At 35.8% G+C, this 22,218-nt stretch overlaps 1 protein-coding gene across 1 annotated transcript in view; it reads left to right on the top strand.

The window, feature by feature from the left end:
- The first annotated feature begins 866 nt into the window (after positions 1-866).
- dnah9l (dynein, axonemal, heavy polypeptide 9 like) overlaps positions 867-22,218 on the top strand; it is a 116,081-nt gene continuing 94,729 nt past the window's right edge. Inside the window, exons 1-27 of the mRNA XM_089133831.1 lie at positions 867-1,100; positions 2,946-3,192; positions 4,621-4,764; positions 5,817-6,001; positions 6,092-6,287; positions 7,219-7,318; positions 7,498-7,709; positions 7,801-8,043; positions 8,439-8,606; positions 9,643-9,759; positions 9,914-10,051; positions 11,534-11,658; positions 11,771-11,966; positions 13,189-13,293; positions 13,409-13,581; positions 14,267-14,489; positions 15,870-16,199; positions 16,423-16,677; positions 17,959-18,128; positions 18,327-18,549; positions 18,628-18,744; positions 19,609-19,695; positions 19,916-20,074; positions 20,921-21,004; positions 21,247-21,405; positions 21,537-21,659; positions 21,737-21,859. Coding sequence (XP_088989957.1) covers positions 892-1,100; positions 2,946-3,192; positions 4,621-4,764; positions 5,817-6,001; positions 6,092-6,287; positions 7,219-7,318; positions 7,498-7,709; positions 7,801-8,043; positions 8,439-8,606; positions 9,643-9,759; positions 9,914-10,051; positions 11,534-11,658; positions 11,771-11,966; positions 13,189-13,293; positions 13,409-13,581; positions 14,267-14,489; positions 15,870-16,199; positions 16,423-16,677; positions 17,959-18,128; positions 18,327-18,549; positions 18,628-18,744; positions 19,609-19,695; positions 19,916-20,074; positions 20,921-21,004; positions 21,247-21,405; positions 21,537-21,659; positions 21,737-21,859 — 4,611 coding nt within the window. The 5' untranslated portion in view covers positions 867-891. The remainder of the gene's footprint in view (positions 1,101-2,945; positions 3,193-4,620; positions 4,765-5,816; positions 6,002-6,091; positions 6,288-7,218; positions 7,319-7,497; positions 7,710-7,800; positions 8,044-8,438; positions 8,607-9,642; positions 9,760-9,913; positions 10,052-11,533; positions 11,659-11,770; positions 11,967-13,188; positions 13,294-13,408; positions 13,582-14,266; positions 14,490-15,869; positions 16,200-16,422; positions 16,678-17,958; positions 18,129-18,326; positions 18,550-18,627; positions 18,745-19,608; positions 19,696-19,915; positions 20,075-20,920; positions 21,005-21,246; positions 21,406-21,536; positions 21,660-21,736; positions 21,860-22,218) is intronic.

Here is a 22,218-nt window from a genome sequence, read left to right as displayed (position 1 = left end):
TATTGCTCTCCAGATTATTCCTGTAACATTCATAATGTATCTTCCATTTCTTTTCTTTTTTTGTTTTTGTTTTCCTCAGCCCCAAGCTGTTTATAGCCACAATTAATGTAGTCTAATACTGATTCTGTTGTATTAAAGGCACCTCGTTTTGATTACTTTTTAAACGTGTAAAATTTGATGTTACTTTTGTACAACTTTTTTTTTTTTTCAAATGGAAAACAATTAAAGTAAAAAAACTTCCTATGACTCTTCATAACTACAAGTTTGTATATGCTTTGGTGTTGGTATGTATGTACTGAATGAGAATTAACCTTATGCCCATATTTAATATGTATGTATACTTAATAATGTGCAGTGTGTGGATTATGGAATGCACCTGGATATTCGGTACACCATTCATTATACAACACTGCTAGTGTATCCCACAATGCAATGTGTCCAACTTGATCTGACGTTTCCAGTCTTTATGAATGTCCCACAACAAGTAATATTACATTGACGTTTTTGAGACACTTGCATAATGGGATCAGTTTGAAACCTAAAACTTTTTACTGTTATTTACTGAATTGAACATCGTGAGGATACCGCTGTTTAAAATGTGTGCCTTTGTGATTAAGATCATTGGGTGAATGTAGATATTTCTGGTGTATGAAGGTCCCCTCAAGAGGTAAACCCGGTGTTTAATCCCACACAAATAAGAGCTCAAATAGGTTGAGCTCAGTCTACAGCACATTTAATCTGAGAATCTGGAGTTTTTGTCAACTCGCTATGAGTTGTTTGCTACTTTGAGTTTAATTAATGCTCTAGAATAAGTCAAATTCATAAATTAATCATTCAATCACCGACTGTGGGTAATCTCAGTATGGCTGAGGCCGGTGTAAGTGTTCAAATATGGACCAGGTGAAGATTAGCGCCATCTCTGATGAGAGAGTGGACTTCTTGAGGGAACAGGCCTTCACCGTTTCACGTCTCAATACAGACAAATGGAACCGTTTTATTGGATTGAAGGAGAATCAGAGGGCTCTGCTTGACTTCCTGGACCAGGGCTGGCGGTTTGTGGGACCACAGCAGGTGGAACTCTTCATACAGGAGATGAACAGGTGAGTAGGGGAGCGCGGGGTACAACATAACGCTCTTTGACTTTCTAACTTTGTGTCAGTATTTAATTTTACTCGCATAAATACAATGGTGGGGTTTTGTTTCATTAATACCGTGTATATATGATATATACACTACTGGTCAAAAGTTTTAGATCAGTAAGATTTTTTTTTTTAATGTTTTTAAATGAAGTCTCTTTTGCTCACCAAGCGGCTGCTTTATTTGATGACAAAAAAATGACAAACAGTAATATTGTGAAATATTATGATAATTTAAAATGACTGTCTTCTATTTTAATACATTTTAAAATGTAATTTGAAAGCTGAATTTTCAACATCATTACTGTTGCTGATTACACATCAGTTTTCAGTGTCACATGATCCTTCAGATATCATTCTAATATGCTGATTTTATGCTCAAAAAACATAAATTATTATTTTCAATGTTGAAAACAGTCGTGTACCATTTTTTCCCCCAAAAATTCTATGATGAATAGAAAGTTCAAAAGAACAGCATTTATTTAAAATATAATCTTTTCTAACATTATAAATGTCTTTACTTTAACTCAGTTTAACTCATCCTTGAAGAATAAAAGTATTTTCTAATTTCTTTCCCCCAAAAATAAAAAAAATAAATTCTTACTGACCCCAAACTATTGAATGGTAGTGATTAATGTTACAAAAGCTTTCCATTTCAGATCAATTCTGTTCTTTTGAACTTTCTATTCATCAAAGAATCCTGAAATAAAAATCTAAAAAACTATTTTCAACGTGGATAATAATAAATGTTTCTTGAGCATCATATTATAATAATTTCTGTAGGATCATGTGACACTGAAGACAGGAGTAATGATGCTGTAAATTCACCAGTTTGATCACAGGAATAAATTACACGTCACTATATATTCACATAGAAAACTGCTTTTTTAAATTGTAATAATATTTCACAATATTACTGTAAACTGTTTTTTATCAAATAATTGCAGCCTTGGTGAGCAGAAGAGACTTATTTTAAAAACATAAAAAATCTTACCGATCTAAAACTTTTGACGGTAGTGTATATAGTCTACCATTTGTTTTTGTTTTTACAATTTGATCCCTGGTTATGAATAGGCCTATGTCCAATTACTGCCACCTATGTGCTGGACTAAAACTTCAGTTCTTCATAGAACACTTTTGCAAACATTTAAACATTGGCGTCAGTAGAGGCCAGTGTGCTACTAATAGTCAGTGACAGCAAATCACTTCATTTTAAAGGTGTGATTCTGAGTACCACATGATGCGGTAGATTTAAGTTCCTGAACTTCCTGTAGCTTAATTTCTCTACTGAATGCTTCAGAACTATATATGAATCAGTATACAGTACATGTGTAGGCCCATTACGTGAATGACGGTGCATCAGATCAGCTCAAATTATCCAGTTGGATGTGTATGTATCAGGTTATACAGAGTGTTTATGCAAATATACACCTGATACCCTTGCTGGCTTTTCCAATGCGCACTCGGGTTTCATTAGTACCAGGTGTGTGCTTCTCTCTCACAACGGGGATACAGAAACACAAAAGGCATTGACCCTGTTACCACAGTGGCCTGGCTCAACAGGAGGAGTTCAGTTTCTTTCCCCCACTTGAGAAGAAGGCAAAGGACGACCCAGTGTGTGGAACATCATCCATTTTTGTGATTGAAATAGCTTACTAATGATATAAAAACAGCTGGCTCAGACTAAGAAAACTGATCGTAGTCTGCTAGAGGTAAGATATACCACAATAGGATAGTCTTAGGTTGGTAGATTTAAATGGATAATTTACCCTGGACTTAGTAGCTCCCCTCTTTTATTTTGTGTCTTAGTATGGCTGAGGCCGGTGTACGTGTTCCTATGGACCAGGTGAAGATGAGCGCCATCTCTGATGAGAGAGTGGACTTCATGAGGGAACAGGCCTTTACCGTTCTACGCCTCAAAACAGACAAATGGAACCGTTTTATTGGATTGGAGGAGAATCAGAGGGCTCTGCTTGACTTCCTGGACCAGGGCTGGCGAGAGTATCTCCTTTTGTTTGTGGGACCAGGAGGAACTCTTCATACAGGAGATGAACAGGTGAGTAGGGGAGCGCGGGGCACAACATAACGCTCTTTGACTTTCTCAGTTTGTGTAAACCTACTCAGTGTCAGTATTTATTTTTACCCACATTAATACAATTGTGTGGTTTTGTTTCATTAATACAGTGTATACTTTTTTCTTTTTTTTACCCTGAAAGAATGGAAGTGAACATGTAAGGGGCACATTGTAACATGACCATATGACAGCTTAAAATTAGGGCTGTCAAACGATTAATCGCGATTAATCGCATCCAAAATAAAAGTTTGTGTTTACATAATATATGTGGGTACACTGTGTATAATTATTTTATATATATATACACTCTAAAAAATGCTGGGTCGTTTTAACCCAATGTTGGGTCAAATATGGACAAACCCGAAATGTTGGGTTAAAAATGTAATGTAAAAATTTAACCCAACGGCTGGGTTAGTCCATATTTGACCCAAAGTTGGGTTAAAACAACCCAGCATTTTTTAGAGTGTATAAATACACACACATGCATGTATATTTAATCAAAAAAATATTATTTATATATATAAAATATTTATATTTATATTATATATTTAAGTATACACAGTGCACCCACATATATTATGTAAACACAAACTTTTATTTTGGATGCGATTAATCGCAATTAATCGTTTGACAGCCCTACTTAAAATGTTTTCTGATCTAACCTGAAAAATATACAAGACAAACTATTATATTCTCAATAAAATACAATTGTTAACTTTTTCATGTAAAATAATGCCATTTTTCAATAATAAGAAATAAACACATTTTGAGTTTGACAACGGACACACTGGGAAACACAAAACATAATAATAATTAATCATTTCTGAACAGTGATTCTCAGTCTTTATTTACCTCTTTTTATGGTCTCTCAATAGAATTCATAAAAGTTATTAATGTGAATTATATCGCTAACATCACTGAATAGCATAGTTCTAATAGGAGCACATTGTAACACAGTGTTATAACAGAGATACGATTTTTTTAAATAATTAATCAATGTACTTTTGCTATGGTTAAATGTTCAGTGATCTTCCAAAGATTTCTGAAATTCTTTTTATCTATATAGTGTTGATATGGAAACTAGTAAATACACTGTTTCATCATGCTAGCATGTGTGGAAGTATTTAAAACAAGTGTGTTACTTACAACTAGCCCCAAGTTAGGTGGTGCCCCGCTCAACCCTTATCAAATACACACATACACACTCATCTTAAATGTTGGAACTAACAGCAAAATTCCCAGGTCTGTTTTGCTGTGTTCTTGCTGTGTTAGAATGCCATGTAGCATTTCTACTGGAAGTGTCTCCCGTGTTCAATGCACTGATTGGCTTTTGGTATTCGAAATAAGTCATCACTTGTTTCGAGTGCTTTCGCTTCTGAAAGCACTACACCCGTCTTTTCCCCCCAAAAGAGCTCCTCTCCCTGGAGGACCAAGCTTTTGTGTGTTCTTAAAAAAAAGAAGGGTGTCATCTCCAAAACCACCTTTAGAACCCAGCTCTGGCTTGGAGAGGTTGCAGCACAACCCATGGACCACGCTCCTGTGCTCTTCTCTCAGGTAACCAGAAATCTTCCAGTCCTGCTGCACCTTTTAGAATAGAATGGAAAATTATTCATTTTTAATATATAATAAAATTATATTATACAGAATTCACTTGCTTATCTATTTAAAAGTGTGTATATATATATATATATCAGTTTACTCTGACAAGATAAAATAATGTAGCACTTTAGAATTAGACTTTCCTTAGATATTTGTTTAAGCTTAACGTATTGAACTGTCTGCTAAATGTCTGCTTTCTAGTTGCTTTGACTTGACTTTGTGACTCTTAGGCAATATTACTTGGATTGGAGGCTGTGTAATTTTAGCTTTATTTAAATAGTGTCATAGACTATTAATATTTTGAGTTAGTTTTAATTTTTCAATTTAAATTTTTCATTAATTTTTTTTAAAGTGCCTGTTCATTTTCAATAATATTTTTATGGCAATTTTATAAATTTAGTACTTCGACTTTAGCTTATTTCTCATTTTCATTTAGGTTTTTAATTTGTTTTTTATCTAATATTTATATTTTATTTTATTTCACTTAAAGGCATGGGTTAACAAATTTCCCCCAAATTTGTTTAAACTGTCTTCATATACCAGTACATTTTTAAAATGTGAGCAACCCTGAAAAGAAGAGCATAAAATTGAATGTCTGTAGTCCTCTTAGGGCTGCAATAAACAAAGCTATTTATTGCAATGATTGGCTGGGCGACTGTCAGTCTCCTTCGCTACCATAGCTACCACCCCCGCTGCTACAGGAGCTGCCCACATGTACGCACTATAACATATAAATTATGGATTATTTCCTTCAGCCGAGACACTTAGGATGGCTCTCAAAAATTAGATAGGTTTAGATTTGTCAGCCAATATTTTCGGCTTTGACATATAAAAGAATATCGGTATCGGACAAAATTTTCATATTGGTGCATCCCTAATAGTTTTAGTTGATTGGAGGTTGGCCATCCTATGCAAAAGTTGAACAGAAGTGAAATCATAACTCTTATTGGCTCTGAGAGCAGGTGTGAACTAAAAAATCCACAGTCAGTGAGTGTATGTTTGTGTAGGTGTTCGTCTCAGTGCTGGGAAGTCCACTTAATCAGTCCGCCTGGCCCCGGGTGGTCGGTCAGGACATCTGCAGGCACCTTGAGCATCTGTGCAGTGAAGCAGTCACACTGAGAGGGCGATCCCAAGGACGAACTCTACTGCCCCTGCCGCTGTGTGTGGAGAGAAAAGATGAGCACCAGCTCAGGTGTGAGCGTGTGCCTGTCAATCGTTCAATTATCTTTTTCAAACATTTACTAAGTTTGTGATGTCAGGTAACATATCTGTTTCTGTGTAGATCGGATTTCTGTCTGATTGACAGGGCGTTATTGTACTCCATTGAGACCATGGTGATCCAGTGGTGTGGACTGATGGGCTCTGTGCTGCAGCGGGACTCGTCTAAGCTCCTGCACCAGGGGGACTACCCAGGCCCCACAGTGGAGCTCAGTTTCTGGACTAAACAGAAAGAAAACTTATTAGGGATCCAGAAACAGGTGGAAATTAAGTCAATTTCTGTGTATGCTTTTTAATTTTAAATGTACTGATGTCTTAAGACCTTTTATTGTGGTGCTTGCAGGACAAAAATATTTTTAATTCGTTATTTCAGCCCATCTCATTTCTTATTTTTTTTTCATCTTGGAAATCTACTGATACAAATAGTAAAAAAAAACAAGTTACCGTTGTCATTGTAGAAATGTATCGCATGTTACCAGGAAACCTGTTTGGTGATGCTATAGTGGTGCAGAAACTAGATTAATATATTAAAATTGGAGAAGAATGGTCTGTGTTCAAAACGTGAAACAACGCCAGTGATTGTATGTAATATTTGCAATCTCTTTCTAACATTTACATTAATTGTGATTGGCTTTAAAGGGATACTCCACTTTTTTTTTTTGGAAATAGGCTGATTTTACAACTCCCCTAGAGTTAAACAGTTGAATTTCACCGTTTTTGAATCCATTCAGCTTATTTTAAGATATATGGAAGAATATCAGTAACCAGACAGTTTCTGGTCTCATTGACTTCCATAGTAGGAAAAAATATATACTATGGAAGTCAATGAGACCAGAAACTGTCTGGTTACTGATATTCTTCTCAATATGAGAAAATCGGCTGAATGGATTCGAAAACGGTAAAACTCAACAGTTTAACTCTGGGGGAGTGGTAAAATGAGCCTATTTCCAAAAAAAGTGGAGTATCCCTTTAATCAAATATCAGTCTCTCTCTTCACAATTAACTTCTCATAAACTTCACAAACTAAAGTTTACCACAAATATACACTATTTATTTTCTCCCATGCGACTACTAATATTTCCTTTTGGAAATCAGAATAAATTGTCCTTTATTTCAAGCTTATTTTATCTATATTTTAACGTAAAAATTGACTGAATTTAAATAGTCTCCAACTCTGGTTTATTTGTGCAGCTGCAGAACCCAAAAGTTGATCAGGTGCTGGAAATTCTGCTGAGGATCAAGAGCAGTTACTATGATTCCTTTTATGGCATTATTCAAAAAGTCAACCATGGTAATCACATCTTAAATGTGTTCAGACACTCTAATTCAACTTGGTTTTAATGTAATTGTTAGTATTTGCATAATGTAGTGTAGTCTTGTAGTTCAAACCTAGGCTGATAAGTGAAAGCTTGTAGGTTCAAATCCCACATTGGACCCTCAAAGCTACTGTCTACTCATTTTTTTTTCTAGCGGTGATGGAGGCAGAAGACATAGACCTACACTTGAGGACCTTACGGCGGCCCATAGCTGCGTTCGAGGAGCGGAGCTTCACTGATCTGGAGCCTCTGATTCCCGCTCTGTTTCACACACTTGCTCTCATCTGGACACACTCTCACTTCTACTGCCACCCACCACGTATCGTCACGTTACTCACAGAGTTCTGCAACCTACTCATTGACAAGGTGTGTTTTTTTGCTAATGTGAATTCTTATTATCCTTTTATCTAGACTATTTTTGTATGATGTGGCGTTTATATAATGTGTGTTTGTGCAGGCGTCTGTGTATCTAATTCCTGAGGAGCTCTTCAAAATGGAGTTAGAGGAGGGAATGGACCGGGTTCGGAAGGCGATCCAGGTGTTTTGGACATTCAAGCGGAGTTTCCAGCAGCACAGAGACAAACTGACACCCACTGGACCATATGGCCGTCCAGGACTTGCGGTCAAACCTTGGGACTTTCCCTCTGAGCTTGTGTTTCACCGCACTGACTGCATCATGGAGAGACTGCGCATGATTGAGGTGTCAATCCATCCACACTGAAAAAAAGCTCTGTATATATTCTTCTGATCTTGATGGTTGCAGAAAAATAATCCAAATGTTTGCCAAAGAAACATGCATGACAAGATTGTAAAAAATGTAAACATTTCTATGTACTCCTTCCCACAGGTTGTAATATTGTTTTGTGATGATCTTGTGTTATAATATTTAGAGGTTAAGCCATTGTTTTCCCCTTTGGCAATACCAGGACAAAATATTTACTCTTGGCTTTTCTTTTTTAGTGCATACCATTTAGGTTTTTGGTTGTATCAGATGTGGTAAAGTCAGTGATTAGACCATTATTACACTTAGAAAAAATCTTGATGTTAGCTACTTTTAATCTTTTTTTTTTTATTAATTCTGTATATGTCGTTCAGGAATTGTTTGCCTCAGCTCTGGACTTTCTAAAGCTGGAACGGATTGAGCTGGGCGGCTCTAGAGGAAAGATTCTCAGTGATATGGTGTACAGCATGAATGACGAGTTCATGGACAGCTGGAGAACTTTGAGAGAGAGCAAATATGATCCTCTTGACTACAACAACAAGGTACATAATTTTGTGAAATATTATTACAATTTAAAAGACCTGTTCTCTATTTTAAAGCTACACTTAGTTTATTCTTATCTAAAACGCTTAGTTCTTTCAAAAATATATGTGCTCATTAATGTATATTTACTTCGATCAAGTAATAAAGTATTCTCGTGAGTGTATAATATGCCATTGAAAATACATACGGGTAAGGGGTTCTAATGTCGGTCGCCATGTTGCCCCTCCATCTTGAAAGTAAATTAGCCAAAGAGGGACATACCCGTTAATTCAAGCTTCGCCTTTTGCGTCTACGTTTGAGTTAACACTCATGGACGAGGTCGAACTGGAAGCCATGTTAATCTTGGACTACATTGGCCACAGTAGGAGTTAAAACGAAATCAGAATTGAGAGGAACAGAAACTAATATTCACTGGATGGTCATATACCTTTTCACTGCTAGATGGGGGTAAAAATCACACAGTTTAGCTTTAATAATATATTTTAAAGTGTAATTTATTTAAATGTAAATTTTTAAATTATTATTATTTTTATAATTATTATTTTTATTTTTTATACTTATTATTTTTATATTATTTTTATAATTATTTAAATTTTTAAATGTAATTTCAAATATAATATTCACAGGAGTAAATAGCTGAATAGGCAAAGGTGAATTTTCAGCATCATTACTCAAGTCTTCAGTGTCACATGATCCTTCAGAAATCATTCTTATATGCTGATTTGATGCTCAAGAAACTTTTTTTTCATTATTATCAGTGTTCAAAACAATTGTGCTGCTTAATATTTTTGTTTGTTGAAACCATGCCCTATGATACATCCAGGATTCTTTAATTAATAGAAAATTCTAAAGAATTCAGCATTTATTTGAAATATTCATTTTCAATGCATCCTTGCTGAATAAAAGTACCAATTCCTTAAAGAAAAAAAAAAGAAAATTAAATAATCTAACTGACCTTAAACTTTTGAACAATAGTGTATGTGTTCATATTCATATACATATGTGTACAATCACACTCTCCCCTGTGTTTTCTAGGAGTTTGTGAGCGACTATAATCGATTCATGGAACAGAACAGAGATTTTGACCAGAGGCTGGGAACAGTAATAAACTTGGCCTTCCAACACTCCCCAGGCTTAGAGTCTGCTTTTAAGGTAACACACATACACACAGTGGCTCAGTAATGAAGAAACAGACTTGCATGCAGTCTGCCAAACACAAACACAAGATCTTATTGTTTAATCATTTAAGTGTGTTTGGAAAAAATCCTCTCTTGTAGTCACTATCAGTGAAAACCTGTGTGTGTAGCTCCTACAGATCTTTGGTTCTCTGTTGGAGAGGCCGAGGGTTCACCAGCTTTTTGCTCCAAACTACTCTCAGCTGCTGGTCATGTTCCAAGTGGAGGTCAACCTCTGTCAGCACATGGTGGAAACCCACAGAGAGAAGGTTCGAATGACATCATTTCAGAATGAAATTTGGGAGAATTTTACCAAATGAGTTTTAGTAGTGATTGGCACTTTTGAAAAATTTCTTCATGAAGCTTTGAAAGCTTTATGAATCTCAATTTAAAATCAGGGGTTCAGAGAGCTTTCCGATGGTTCGACTCTAGACCATGAATGAGTCAACGGTTTTAACTGGTTTTAACTGATCTTGGGTCACTTTTATAATGTAGGTTCAGTTTTAATGACTTCAATTAAATCTAATACACACACATGTATGATATAAAAAGAAGAATGAAAGTTAATTGTTTATCAATTGAGCTAGTTTGCCAAGCACTGCCTAAGGGTGGGAACACTCACTTTGAATATTGGCCCATCCAATCAGAAGTTGGTCATTTTCCAAATAGATGTATGAAATAATTTATTATACAACAATAATAAACATCTTATCACACTATAACTTTATACACTCACCTAAAGGATTATTAGGAACACCATACTAATACTGTGTTTGACCCACTTTCGCCTTCAGAACTGCCTTAATTCTACGTGGCATTGATTCAACAAGGTGCTGAAAGCATTCTTTAGAAATGTTGGCCCATATTGATAGGATAGCATCTTGGAGTTGATGGAGATTTGTGGGATGAACATCCAGGGCACGAAGCTCCCCTTCCACCACATCCCAAAGATGCTCTATTGGGTTGAGATTTGTTGACTATAGGGGCCATTTTAGTACAGTGAACTCATTGCCATGTTCAAGAAACCAATTTGGAATTATTCGAGCTTTGTGACATGGTGCATTATCCTGCTGGAAGTAGCCATCAGAGGATGGACATGGTCAGAAACAATGTTCAGGTAGGCCATGGCATTTAAACAATGCCCAATTGGCACTAAGGGGCCTAAAGTGTGCCAAGAAAACATCCCTTACACCACCACCACCAGCCTGCACAGTGGTAACAAGGCATGATGGATGACGGAAATGATGGAAAACATACTGTTTTTCATCTATTATATAGTAGGGAAGTATTTCGATTTCGGATGCAGCCTTGATATGGACTGGATGCTCATGTTCTGGCGTGGTCAGGATTGTTCTGTTACTCTCTATAGGTGTTAGTCATTTGTGGCCACCTACTGCCGCAAAGATGTGTCTTCTCTTTATGAGTGAGTCATTGAATCATCATTCATTCAAAATAACTGATTCATTCATGTTACGGTCCCACAAAATATGGGTCTAGGATTCCGGGACCACAACATAAAAGATCGACAACGAAAGACGTAATCCAAAATGATATATTTATTATAACTCAAACAAAACACCACTGTACAAAGTACATGAATATGTACTGCTGTATATGTATGTAATTGGCCGACGGTTGTTAAGCATCTAGCGGTAACATTCTAACACTGCATAAATATGATTATTAACAGCTCTTTACTTAAAGTTTCTTTGGATAAAAGCATACTCGCTTTTGTTTGTGTTTCTGTGCAGCTGAAGAACGGCTGTCCTGTCCTTGGTAAAAACATGCCAGCCGTTGCTGGTAACCTGAAATGGTCTCAAGAACTCAGAGAACGGATCCTGTCAAACCGCAGTAACCTCAGCCAGCTTACACATATGTAAACAAGAACCCATCACACATGTACAACACTCACACAAATACACATACATTGACTTCTGGTGCCATATTTAACAATGTAACTTATGCCAAACTCTTTGTGTGTGTGTTAGACCATTAGACAGTCCTGAAGCACAACAGGTGTTGCAGGTGTGTGAGTGTGTATTGGAGGTTCTGGATCAAATGGATGAAGAAGTCTACACTAATTGGAGTGTTGATTTAGATGAGTTGTGCCACACACATCTGAATGAACCACTGCTCATATTGGATGAGGAGAGCAGCTTTTACTGCTTGAACTTTAACCCTGCTGTAAGATACATTCATGAACTCACGTCACAGATTTTCCTCTTACTTCTATTGTTCTTAAATTTGGATAAGTAAGACTGGCTGCTGTTTGCTTTTAACTGCACCATCAAAGTCGGAATGGAATGAAAATTCATCTATGTTCTAAATGCATGTTATAGATATTATTGTGAATGATTCATCCATGTATTTTTTTTTTATTAAAACTGAAAGATCACAACTTTAAAGGGTTAGTTCACTCAAAAATAGTGCTGTCAGATCGATTAATTGCATCTAGTGATTTTGTTTATATAACAAAAGTTAATTTTTATGATATGTGTGAATATATATTATATTATATACATTATATATTTATATATAAATATAATATATTATATATTATATATTTTATATATTATATATATGTATGTTGTGTGTGTGTATATATATATATATATATATATATATATATAAATAGAATACACACAGAAATATGTATATATATATAATAAGATATACAAACACATATATTATGCAAACACAAAGTTTTATGTTGGATGCGATTAGTCCTGATAAATCGATTTGACAAAAATAAGAGAATTGCCTGCATCAGTTACTCACCCTCATGTCATCCCAAACTCAGAAGGCTTTCGTTCATCTTCAAAACACATTATTATTATTTTTTTTAACCTGAGAGATTTCTATCCCTCCATTAAAAGTCCATGCCCCCAAAATTTTTAGTTTTAACAGATTGAATTTAGGATTTACATTATTAAAGATGACCAGGTTTGGAAGATTAAATAATTTTGAGTTTGAAACAACAAGTGGGTGAGTAAATGATGACAGAATTTACATTTTGGATGATTTAACCCTTCAGGCACCTAGCCAGATTTTAGTTTAAAACTATTTTCATTGGTGGAGCAAAAATACACAAAGTAACTGGCAATATTGCATCTTAAGTTAAAGATACAATTGCAATGTAATGGCCCTGTCTGCGTTCACCCACTTGACATTAAAAAACAAAAGAAGCTAATATCAATCATTTTATAGTTAACCGGTATTGCTTATTCATTAAATTCATTTAGTACCTTTTACGAACTATTTGTTATTGTAGAATGTCCCTAAATTATTTAGTGAGTTTGTTTAAGATTTAACTAACTTTTTGTCACGCAAATGTTTTGTCCCCCAAAGTAAAGCTCACAAACAATGATTTCTCCATGTTTACTGCTGTGTGATGTGGTTGTTTTAGTTGACATCTGTTTTGAGGGAAGTTAAGTATCTTGGAATTCTGAAGAACCACAACATTCCCAAGGCCGCTGTGAGTCTGTACTCTAAATGGGAAATGCTTCACATGGTGAGACTGTGTGGCCATCTGTGCCTTTATATTTGCCAAGAAAATAGCTCTGTTTATTCAGTTCTTTAAATCTTCTTTTGTCTCTCTCTCTCTCTCTCTCTATGTGCATGTTTAGTACACCAGTACTCTGTTCCAGATCACTCAGTGGTATAATAAACTGCATAGCACGATCCTGGCTGTTGAGCTGCGTTTGGTAGAGTCTGAGCTGGAGGAAGTGAGGTGTACCTTAATGCCAGCGTTAAAGGAACTGCGATGGAGTGACGAGCAGCTTGTTGACTACATCAAGAGGTAGACAACTAACAAAAATTAAATATGCTAATGCTTAAGAGTCCATGATTGGATCATTATTGCAGTTTCTAGCATTGTTATATGTTTGGCAACGGTTCTTATAACCCTAATTGATGGGGTGTGTAGCTTTTCATTTCTTAAACAACTATAAAGACACGCATATGTCCATATTCCTGGATGACAATGTCAAGATTCATCAGGCTCAAATTGTGAAGAATGGTTGGGAGGGAGCATGAAGAGTCATCTTCACACGTGAATTGGCACCTCTGAGTAAAGACCTAAAATTCATTGAGTCTTTGGGATGTGCTGGAGGAGACTTTACATACATTGTCAATACAAGATCTTGACTAAAAATGTAAATTTTTGGTTAAGATCTTGAAAATGCAAGAGTCCAGCACTCTGTAAAGTCTTCTCCAGCAAATCCCAAAGGTTTTCAATGAATTTAAGGTATGGACTAATTTTAAGAACATTATTAAATACCATATAACTCTGAATGAATGTTCTATTAAAATTACTGGAAGAATGTTTGTCTTAACTTTGAGAGAACCTTGCCGAAACGTTAACTTGTTCTGAGAACGTTCCCTGTTATCTAGGTAACTGAAATATTCTCAACAATTAATGTAATATAACTGGTCTATTATGTAAAGGTGATTATGTTAACAAGTACTCTTGTGTGTGCTTGTAGCACACGTGATCTGGTGCGTGGTGTGTCGGAGCGTGTGCAGAAGAGCAAGGCTAACTTGGAGAAACTACAGGGGCTGATGGGAGTTTTCAGTCACTCGGCCTGCATTACGCGCAGGACTAATCGTCGTGGCAATCTACTCAACCTCACAGACGTAGAGGAGAACTTCAAGCGGCAGTACGCTCTCGTCTCTCGCACGGGAGAGAAGATACATGAGCTTATGCAGGTGTTGGTTTCACTGTTTGATTCAACACAATGAAAGTTCTGAAGACACATTGCCTAAAATAACATACATTTGCTACCATATTACTTGAATTACTATACTTTCTATTCTGAGTGGGTGATATGACCAAAATCTTCACAATAAGAGAAATTTTATTTCATGATGATGATACATATCACAATATAGTTTTTTTTTATTATTTTATCTTTGTATATATATTTTAAAAACAAGAACAAAGATGCAAATAACAAACAACAGGACCATTTCACTTCACCGACTGACGGCGTTCAATGGAAACGGACACATTTGTCGGGTGTTGTCAGATCAGTAGCATACATCTGTTGGCAAGAGTCACCGCTTGTTTTCACTGAATCTGCATTTTGAATCGCCGTTTGTCAGACACTGGAATGTCTAAAGTGATGTACTGTAATCAGTGCAGTGTGAATTGGCCTTAAAAAATATACTAATGAAATTAAAAGTGCGAGGTTTTTCAGGTACTGAAGGTCTAACGGTAGCATTCACGTAAGAAATACTACAGAGATTGAATATTCAAAAGTAAAAATATCGCACTTGATAACTCTGTTTCACATCAAGCATGTTCCGCAGTTTATTTTTTCATTCATGCATGTTTATAATCGCTCTTAACTAGGGCTGTCAAACGATTAATCGTGATTAATCGCATCCAAAATAAAAGTTTGTGTTTACATAATATATACAGTATGGGTGCACTGTGTATAATTATTTTATACACATAAATACACACACATGCTTGTATATATTTAAGAAATATTTTCTTGTTTGTAGATTTATATATAATTTATATTATGTATAAATATAAATATTTTATAGATAAATAATATATTTTTTCTTAAATATGCATGCATGTGTGTGTATTTATATGTATACAAAATGATTATACATAGTGGACCCACATATATTATGTAAACACAAACTTTTATTTTGGATGCGATTAATCGTTTGACAGCCCTACGTTTTAACAAACCTTATCACAAAGAAATCTCAACATACACAAAATAGCAAAATATCTACAGTATTGATAGACACTTCATCATCACCACGATATATATCTTCATATTGCCCAGTTCTACTTTATATATAAGCCATTAAAATAATCATTATTGATGTGCAGTCATATACTTGTACATTTTTATTTTACCTAATTAATTTTTACTTAGGCTTTACTTCAATGTAACTTAATATTATATTGTATTTTCATTTAATACTTAAGTTTTTTGTCTTCACAAAAATCGTATTTATTTTATTTTTTTAATATTTTCTAAAATTGTATTTATTTATTTATTATTTTTCAGAATTGTAGTTCATATTTCTAGTGGATTCTCATGTGATTTCTTTCTTGTTCAGGAGAACGCTGAGCTGCTTGGTGCTGATTTGGAATCAGATGCTTGGCAGTCCTACACAGAACATGTGGACAGAAACATTCTTACTGGGTTCTGCAGTGCTGTGCGATGTTCCCTGCAGTACTTAGTTGAAAACACGGACCCGGCGCTCCACATCGATCCTCTGTTCGAAGTTCAGCTGACCTTGACCTCTGACATGACCTTTTACCCCTCGCTCAACCTCTCCAAGAAGGGCAACTTCTATGATATCATTGACCAGATGTTGTCAGATATTTTTAAAATGGCTTCTTTCATGAAAAGAGTGGCCAAGAGCAAACAATCTGAGACTTACAAGGTGTGTAACAACTGTGTATATCGGTATGCATGTCTTACAGTGAATAAACTATAGATAATGTTAGCTTAATGGTTTAGCTTAAAGCTAACACAAGAGAACGATTGGAAATTTATTTTTTTCTCATGCAAGCCTGCCATCTGTTCTAAATGAGTTGTGCTTTCCGGAAAGATTTATAACTATTCTTTACAACACGACGAGTCTGACTATGTCTGTTATTCCCTAGGCGGATGTAGATCAGATACCTGAGCTAGTGGAGTTAGCTCAGCTGGTGCGACACCGTGCACGTGGGGCCATTGCTAAGGTCAAAGAATTCCAACACTCATTCGATTCCTATCGTTACCTCTGGACTGGAGACAGGGTGGAGTTTATGAGGCAGTTTCTGCTCTATGGACACGCCCTCACTGCAGAGGAGGCGGAGCTTTATGCAGATTATGAACTGCCCAAGAATCCACCCAAACTGCAGAACTTCAGAGAGCAGGTATCTGTCAGTCATGGACAGTGTTGTGCAAGTTACTTCCAAACTGTAATACATTAGGTATTACTTGTTACTGTTATTTAAAAGTAATTCATTACCTTACAATATTACTGTCTCAGAATTGTAATGCGTTACATTACTCATGTATTACTTTTGAGTTACTTTCACCAAAATAACTAAGTAGAACAACTTTGGGGCTGTAACGATATGCAATATGAAACCGAAATCGCGATTCGCCACACGACTCAGATCCACGAACAGAATCGCGACACACCTCTTACAACTCCAGCGTTTTTCTCCTTACCGTCCAGATCCAATACTGCCTTATCTTTAAATTAGGCTATTAGTATTATTTGAAGTTAACATTATAAAATACGTAGACCTACACCACAAAACTAGTTAAGGAGCATTATGGACATGACATTTGCAGTCAAAACTTGAAATAAAAATTCTCAGAAAAATATATGTATTTAAACGTACAGTATATGGGCTACTTCCTCTAAGGACTCCAGACATTAGACAAATATCAGTCTATGTTTTATTTTTAATATTAGGGAAAAGACACACATTCATGCGTGACAAAAAAAATATATTTTTTGTAATTCTGTTAATTACACTGCGCAAATCGGATGAGGAAGGGTTGGCTCTCCAGTCTCCATGGAACTTAAAATATTCATTTTATTTTAGTTTTCGTGTTCGCATTTATGAGGAAAAAACAATGTTACAGACGCGACCGCTCTGAACTGGCACTAAAAGACTGCTTTAAAACTTTCACATAGTCTGTTGCCTTTAAGAAGTAAAAGCAGACAATACACTGTAATACAACTGTAATACAAGCCTCACTGAACATGTAACGAGTAAAATATTACTGAAAATTGATTAGTAATGCCTTACACTACTGCGTTACAGCAAAAAGTAATATGTTACTGGAATGTATTACTTTTGTAATGCGTTACTCCCAACACTGGTCATGGAGTGAGGATTAAAATACAGAAAATGTTGTGTTATTTTAAAAACATGATATAATTATAGAAGCCTTCTCTTTTAGGTTAAAAATATCAGTAATTGCGACTTTTCGAAAATTCCCCAAAAATACGAATATTTCTCGTTAATGCTATTTTATTCGCAATTTGACTATCTCACAACTGAAACTTTATACCGCACAGTAATGAAACAAGACTCTATCTTTCAATTATCTGGCGGAATTGGGAAAATACTGTAGTACCTAATGTATGGATCTACTATAATTTCCTTTTACTTTCTCTCTTACTTGTTTCTCATTAGATCAGTGAGTTTGAGGAACTTTACGAGAAGGTGCGCGTATTAGAGGAGAAGAGAGTATTCTATGGCTGGTGTCAGGTGGACATAAAACCTTTTAAAATATCGCTGATGAACATCATTAAAAAATGGAGCTGGATGTTTAAGGAACACTTACTGAACCATGTTAATGCCAGGTGATATTTACAAATTCACTTTTTTCCCATAAGAACCTCCCCAATAAATCATACTAGTGCAAAGCATTAGTACAGAGCCCCGCTCATGACATGCACGATTTTTCCTGCATGACATGTGCGGGTCTCTGTACGTTTGAAATGTTTCAGCTACAACAATTATAATGATGCAGTGACCAATCACATCTTTCTCTGTCTCAGTGTGCAAGAGTTAGGATCATTTATTGAGAATACAGAGATTGGGTTAGCAAAGACTGTAACCAATGGGGATTATGGCAAACTGGTGGACATCATGGGCCACTTGATGGCCATCAGAGACCGCCAGGGGAGTACAGAGCAGCATTTCAAACCTCTCAAAGCTACCTCGAACCTGCTCAAAACCTACAACCAGCAGCTTCCTGAGCATGTTTACATACTGTTGGAGGTAACGTCACCTACATGCATCTGATTCTGCTGCTTTACTAGACACACTACCACCTCACATGCCCATGTGTTTTCACAGTCCCTGCCGGAGAAATGGAAGAATCTTAAGAAGGTGGCATTTACAGTAAAACATGAGGTTGCTCCTCTCCAGTCCAATGAAGTTGCTGTCATCCGCAGGAAGTGTGTTCGGTTTGAGGTGAGGGGCTGAAAAAACTGTCATCAGCTTTTTAAGCTTGCATTAATTAGATCTGTTTTGGTGACACATTTGGATTTCTGTAATGTGTAACACTTTACAAATTCTATTGATTTAGATTTGTTACTAAAGGGATAGTTTAACTTTTTTTTTTTTTTAAAGTTGTCATGAACTGCTTAAAGACGCAGGGATCCAAATGCAGTAGTTTATTTTAGGGTAATCCAAAAACGTAATCCAAAAAACAGGCAAACAGTCCAAACAATACAATAACAGTCCAGGGAAAAGGCAAAACAGAGAAATCTAAAGGACCCAGGCAGAAAAATCAAAAACCATGAACCTGAGAAACCAAAGAGCGCTCAGAAATGCGGTGCTGAGACTTAACACGTAATATGCATGTGCCTGACATCATCGTGTTCAGAGATTTGCGTTTTTGTTGTTTACACAGAGACCGTTTTGAAAAGTTTTGCGTTTTCAGGCACCCAAAACGGCATTGTTGTGTAAACGACTGGCCAAAACATAGAAGAAAATGGTGTTGTGTAGAGAGATACACACCGAGTCACTGAGAGATACGTGACTTTAAAGACTGAGATAATGAGACACAGCTAATTATAATTAGGGATGATGAGATCGGGCAGTGAGCTCTGGGAAATGTAGTTTGTGAGGGAATGACAATTATCTGGGGTGGACTGCCCTCTGGTGGCTATAAATACACGGGCACTCCAACTGGTGATCGTGACATAAGTATTATTTTTGTGGTGGGACCAGTAAATAGTTTTTGTCCAAGACAGCAGAAAAATCTTTATTGTTGAGAAGTTTTGAATATAGATGGGTGGAGATGTGGTTGAGCATTTATGGTTTGTTTTCTAGGTTAAACAGCATGAATTCAGGGAACAATTCCGCACTGAGCCCATATTCTTTATCAGCCTGGAGGACCCATACAAACTCATCGACAAGGTGCTCTCACAAAAAAAAAAAAAAAAAAAAATATATATATATATATATATATATTCTGAGTGTGTATGTGTATGTTTTAAATAGGTTGTATTTTTCTGCTGAAATGTTTGTTCTAGCCCAGATGGAGCTTGCTCATTAAAAAAATATATATAATGTTATACATTCTATTTGTTTAAATGTGCTTGTATTAATTTCTTTGTTTATCTGCATTTCTGTGTAGACAAATCGTGCGGTGGCTTATTTGGAGAGTGAGATGTCTAAGCTTCAACAAACAGCCAATCTGTTCGAGGTCAGTTTCCCTGACTACAAACAACTTCGGCAGTGTCGGTCAGACATCATCCTGGTTAAAGCAGTCTGGGATATGGTTATGTTTGTCAAGGTAATCTTTACTATACACACGATCTACAGCACAAATTCATGCCTAACTAATGCATAGATAATACTGAGTTAATGTATAACTCATGAAGAACTAAACCATTAATTAATGATTAAAGAGTCTATATTATTAATAGATTAAGTAATACATGAATTGCTATTAATTCAAGATGTCATTGAGTATTAATTCCTTAATAACATATTTTATTAACTAATCGTTTAAATTAATGTGTTAATTACCACAATTAGTCAAAGCTATGCACTTCAACTTTCAGTTGTCTGCTTTAATTAATCATTAGCTAATGATTTGCAAAGTCATCATTATGTTATGACTTTACTTGTTGGGGCACATCATTATTAACTACTCATTTAGTAATTGTAGTAATTTGCACATGAATTTGCAGTAACAATGAATTAATTAATCATGTATTAATGCATATTAGTGTACCTGTCATATTATCTGGAAGTAGAAATACAAGGCTTTGGCTCATTCTGGTAATTAACATATTAATTAGCACTATTAGTTAAAAAATGAGTTATTATGGAATTAATCCACAATTAAATATTTAATTAATAACAATTAATATATGAACTAATACATTAAACTTACAGACTTTTAATTAGTTCCTAATGTGGGAATCATTAATGAATAGCTTAGATAATAATTAGTTACACATTAATTCAGTATTATCTGTGCATTTGTTAAGCATGAATGCTTATTAGTGCACCCGTATTGTAAAGTGTTACCAATTACACACACATTCAGCACAAGTCATTTAAAGTCTTTTCAAAATGTTAACCCAATATTCTCCTCTGGTTGGCATCCTCTTGGGAATGATGGGTAATGTAGTCCTGCATCTCAGACTGGACTAAGACTCCATGGAAGGAGATCAATGTGGAACAGATGGATATGGAGCTCAGAAGGTTTGCTAAGGTACAGTTTTCTTCCTAAAGTTCTGTCTGTCTTCAAGGTTCACCATGTGCAAAAAATAAGAATAGAACCAGTGGTTGGGGCGAAGCATAGGACAAATTACTATATCTAAACAAATACAGAAGCTCTGAATATTTATCCAGAAGTTTGATTTATCTAGATCATAAATGAAATGTGGCCTTATGTATGTTTATTATCACTTTGTGATGAATTGTCATAGAATAACAGTGTCTGTGAATATGTAGGAGATGAAGACTCTGGATAAAGATGTGCGTGCGTGGGACGTCTACAACGGCCTGGAATCCATTGTTAAGAATTTGTTGACATCACTGAGAGCAGTCAATGAACTTCAAAACTTTGCTGTCAGAGAGAGACACTGGCAACAGCTCATGCACACAACAGGGGTAACAAACACAAACCAGCATAGCATAACCATAGGATCGAAAACGTATTAATGGCTTATAGATAACGGTTAAGTGATAAATACCATGTGAGTAATAGAAACAGGAACTAACCTCTCTTCTTGTCCCTGTAGGTGAGTTTTGTGATGGATGAGAACACCACACTTGGTGATCTCTTAGAGCTGCAGCTCCACCGTGTGGAGGAAGAAGTGAAGAACATTGTGGACAAAGCAGTCAAAGAGATGGGAATTGAGAAGGTAGAGAGATTTCAAGCATTTCTCAGAAACTTTGAGGCATTTCAGGGCGCAATTAAATGTATCTGTTGTGTGTACAGATTCTGGGTGAGATCCAGCAGACTTGGTCCATGATGTCTCTGTCGTATGAGACGCACACAAGTACTGGAACACCTCTGCTCAAAGCTAATGAGAACCTGATTGAAACCCTGGAGGACAACCAGGTAACTTCCTGTATCAGTCAACTGGGTTCATTCAGTTCAGCTTAAATCTACATTCACTTCACTTTGTTTAGTTTAGTTTGATCATAACCAAACTAAATTGTTCTAATCAGATCAAAAGCAGTGTACAGTTGATCAGTCTCAATTCTGATCAGATCAGTGGCGAGTTGCATAAACTGCTAAGACTAGTCTTACAAATTATCCAGTTTTTTTCTTCAAAACTGTTCATAACTTTTTTAAGTTAGTTGCATAAAAACGTACATTGGTCTAATTTGATACCGAACAGCAAGACTGATTACCCCTAACCAACTCCTAGTTGGTCAAACTGGTTCTTAAGACATTGTCTAAACATAATGGCTATG

This window comes from Pimephales promelas, chromosome 8, assembly GCF_988280905.1.
Source record: "Pimephales promelas chromosome 8, fPimPro1.hap1.1, whole genome shotgun sequence".
Taxonomy (NCBI): domain Eukaryota; kingdom Metazoa; phylum Chordata; class Actinopteri; order Cypriniformes; family Leuciscidae; genus Pimephales; species Pimephales promelas.
This window is presented reverse-complemented; position numbering and strand designations above follow the sequence as displayed.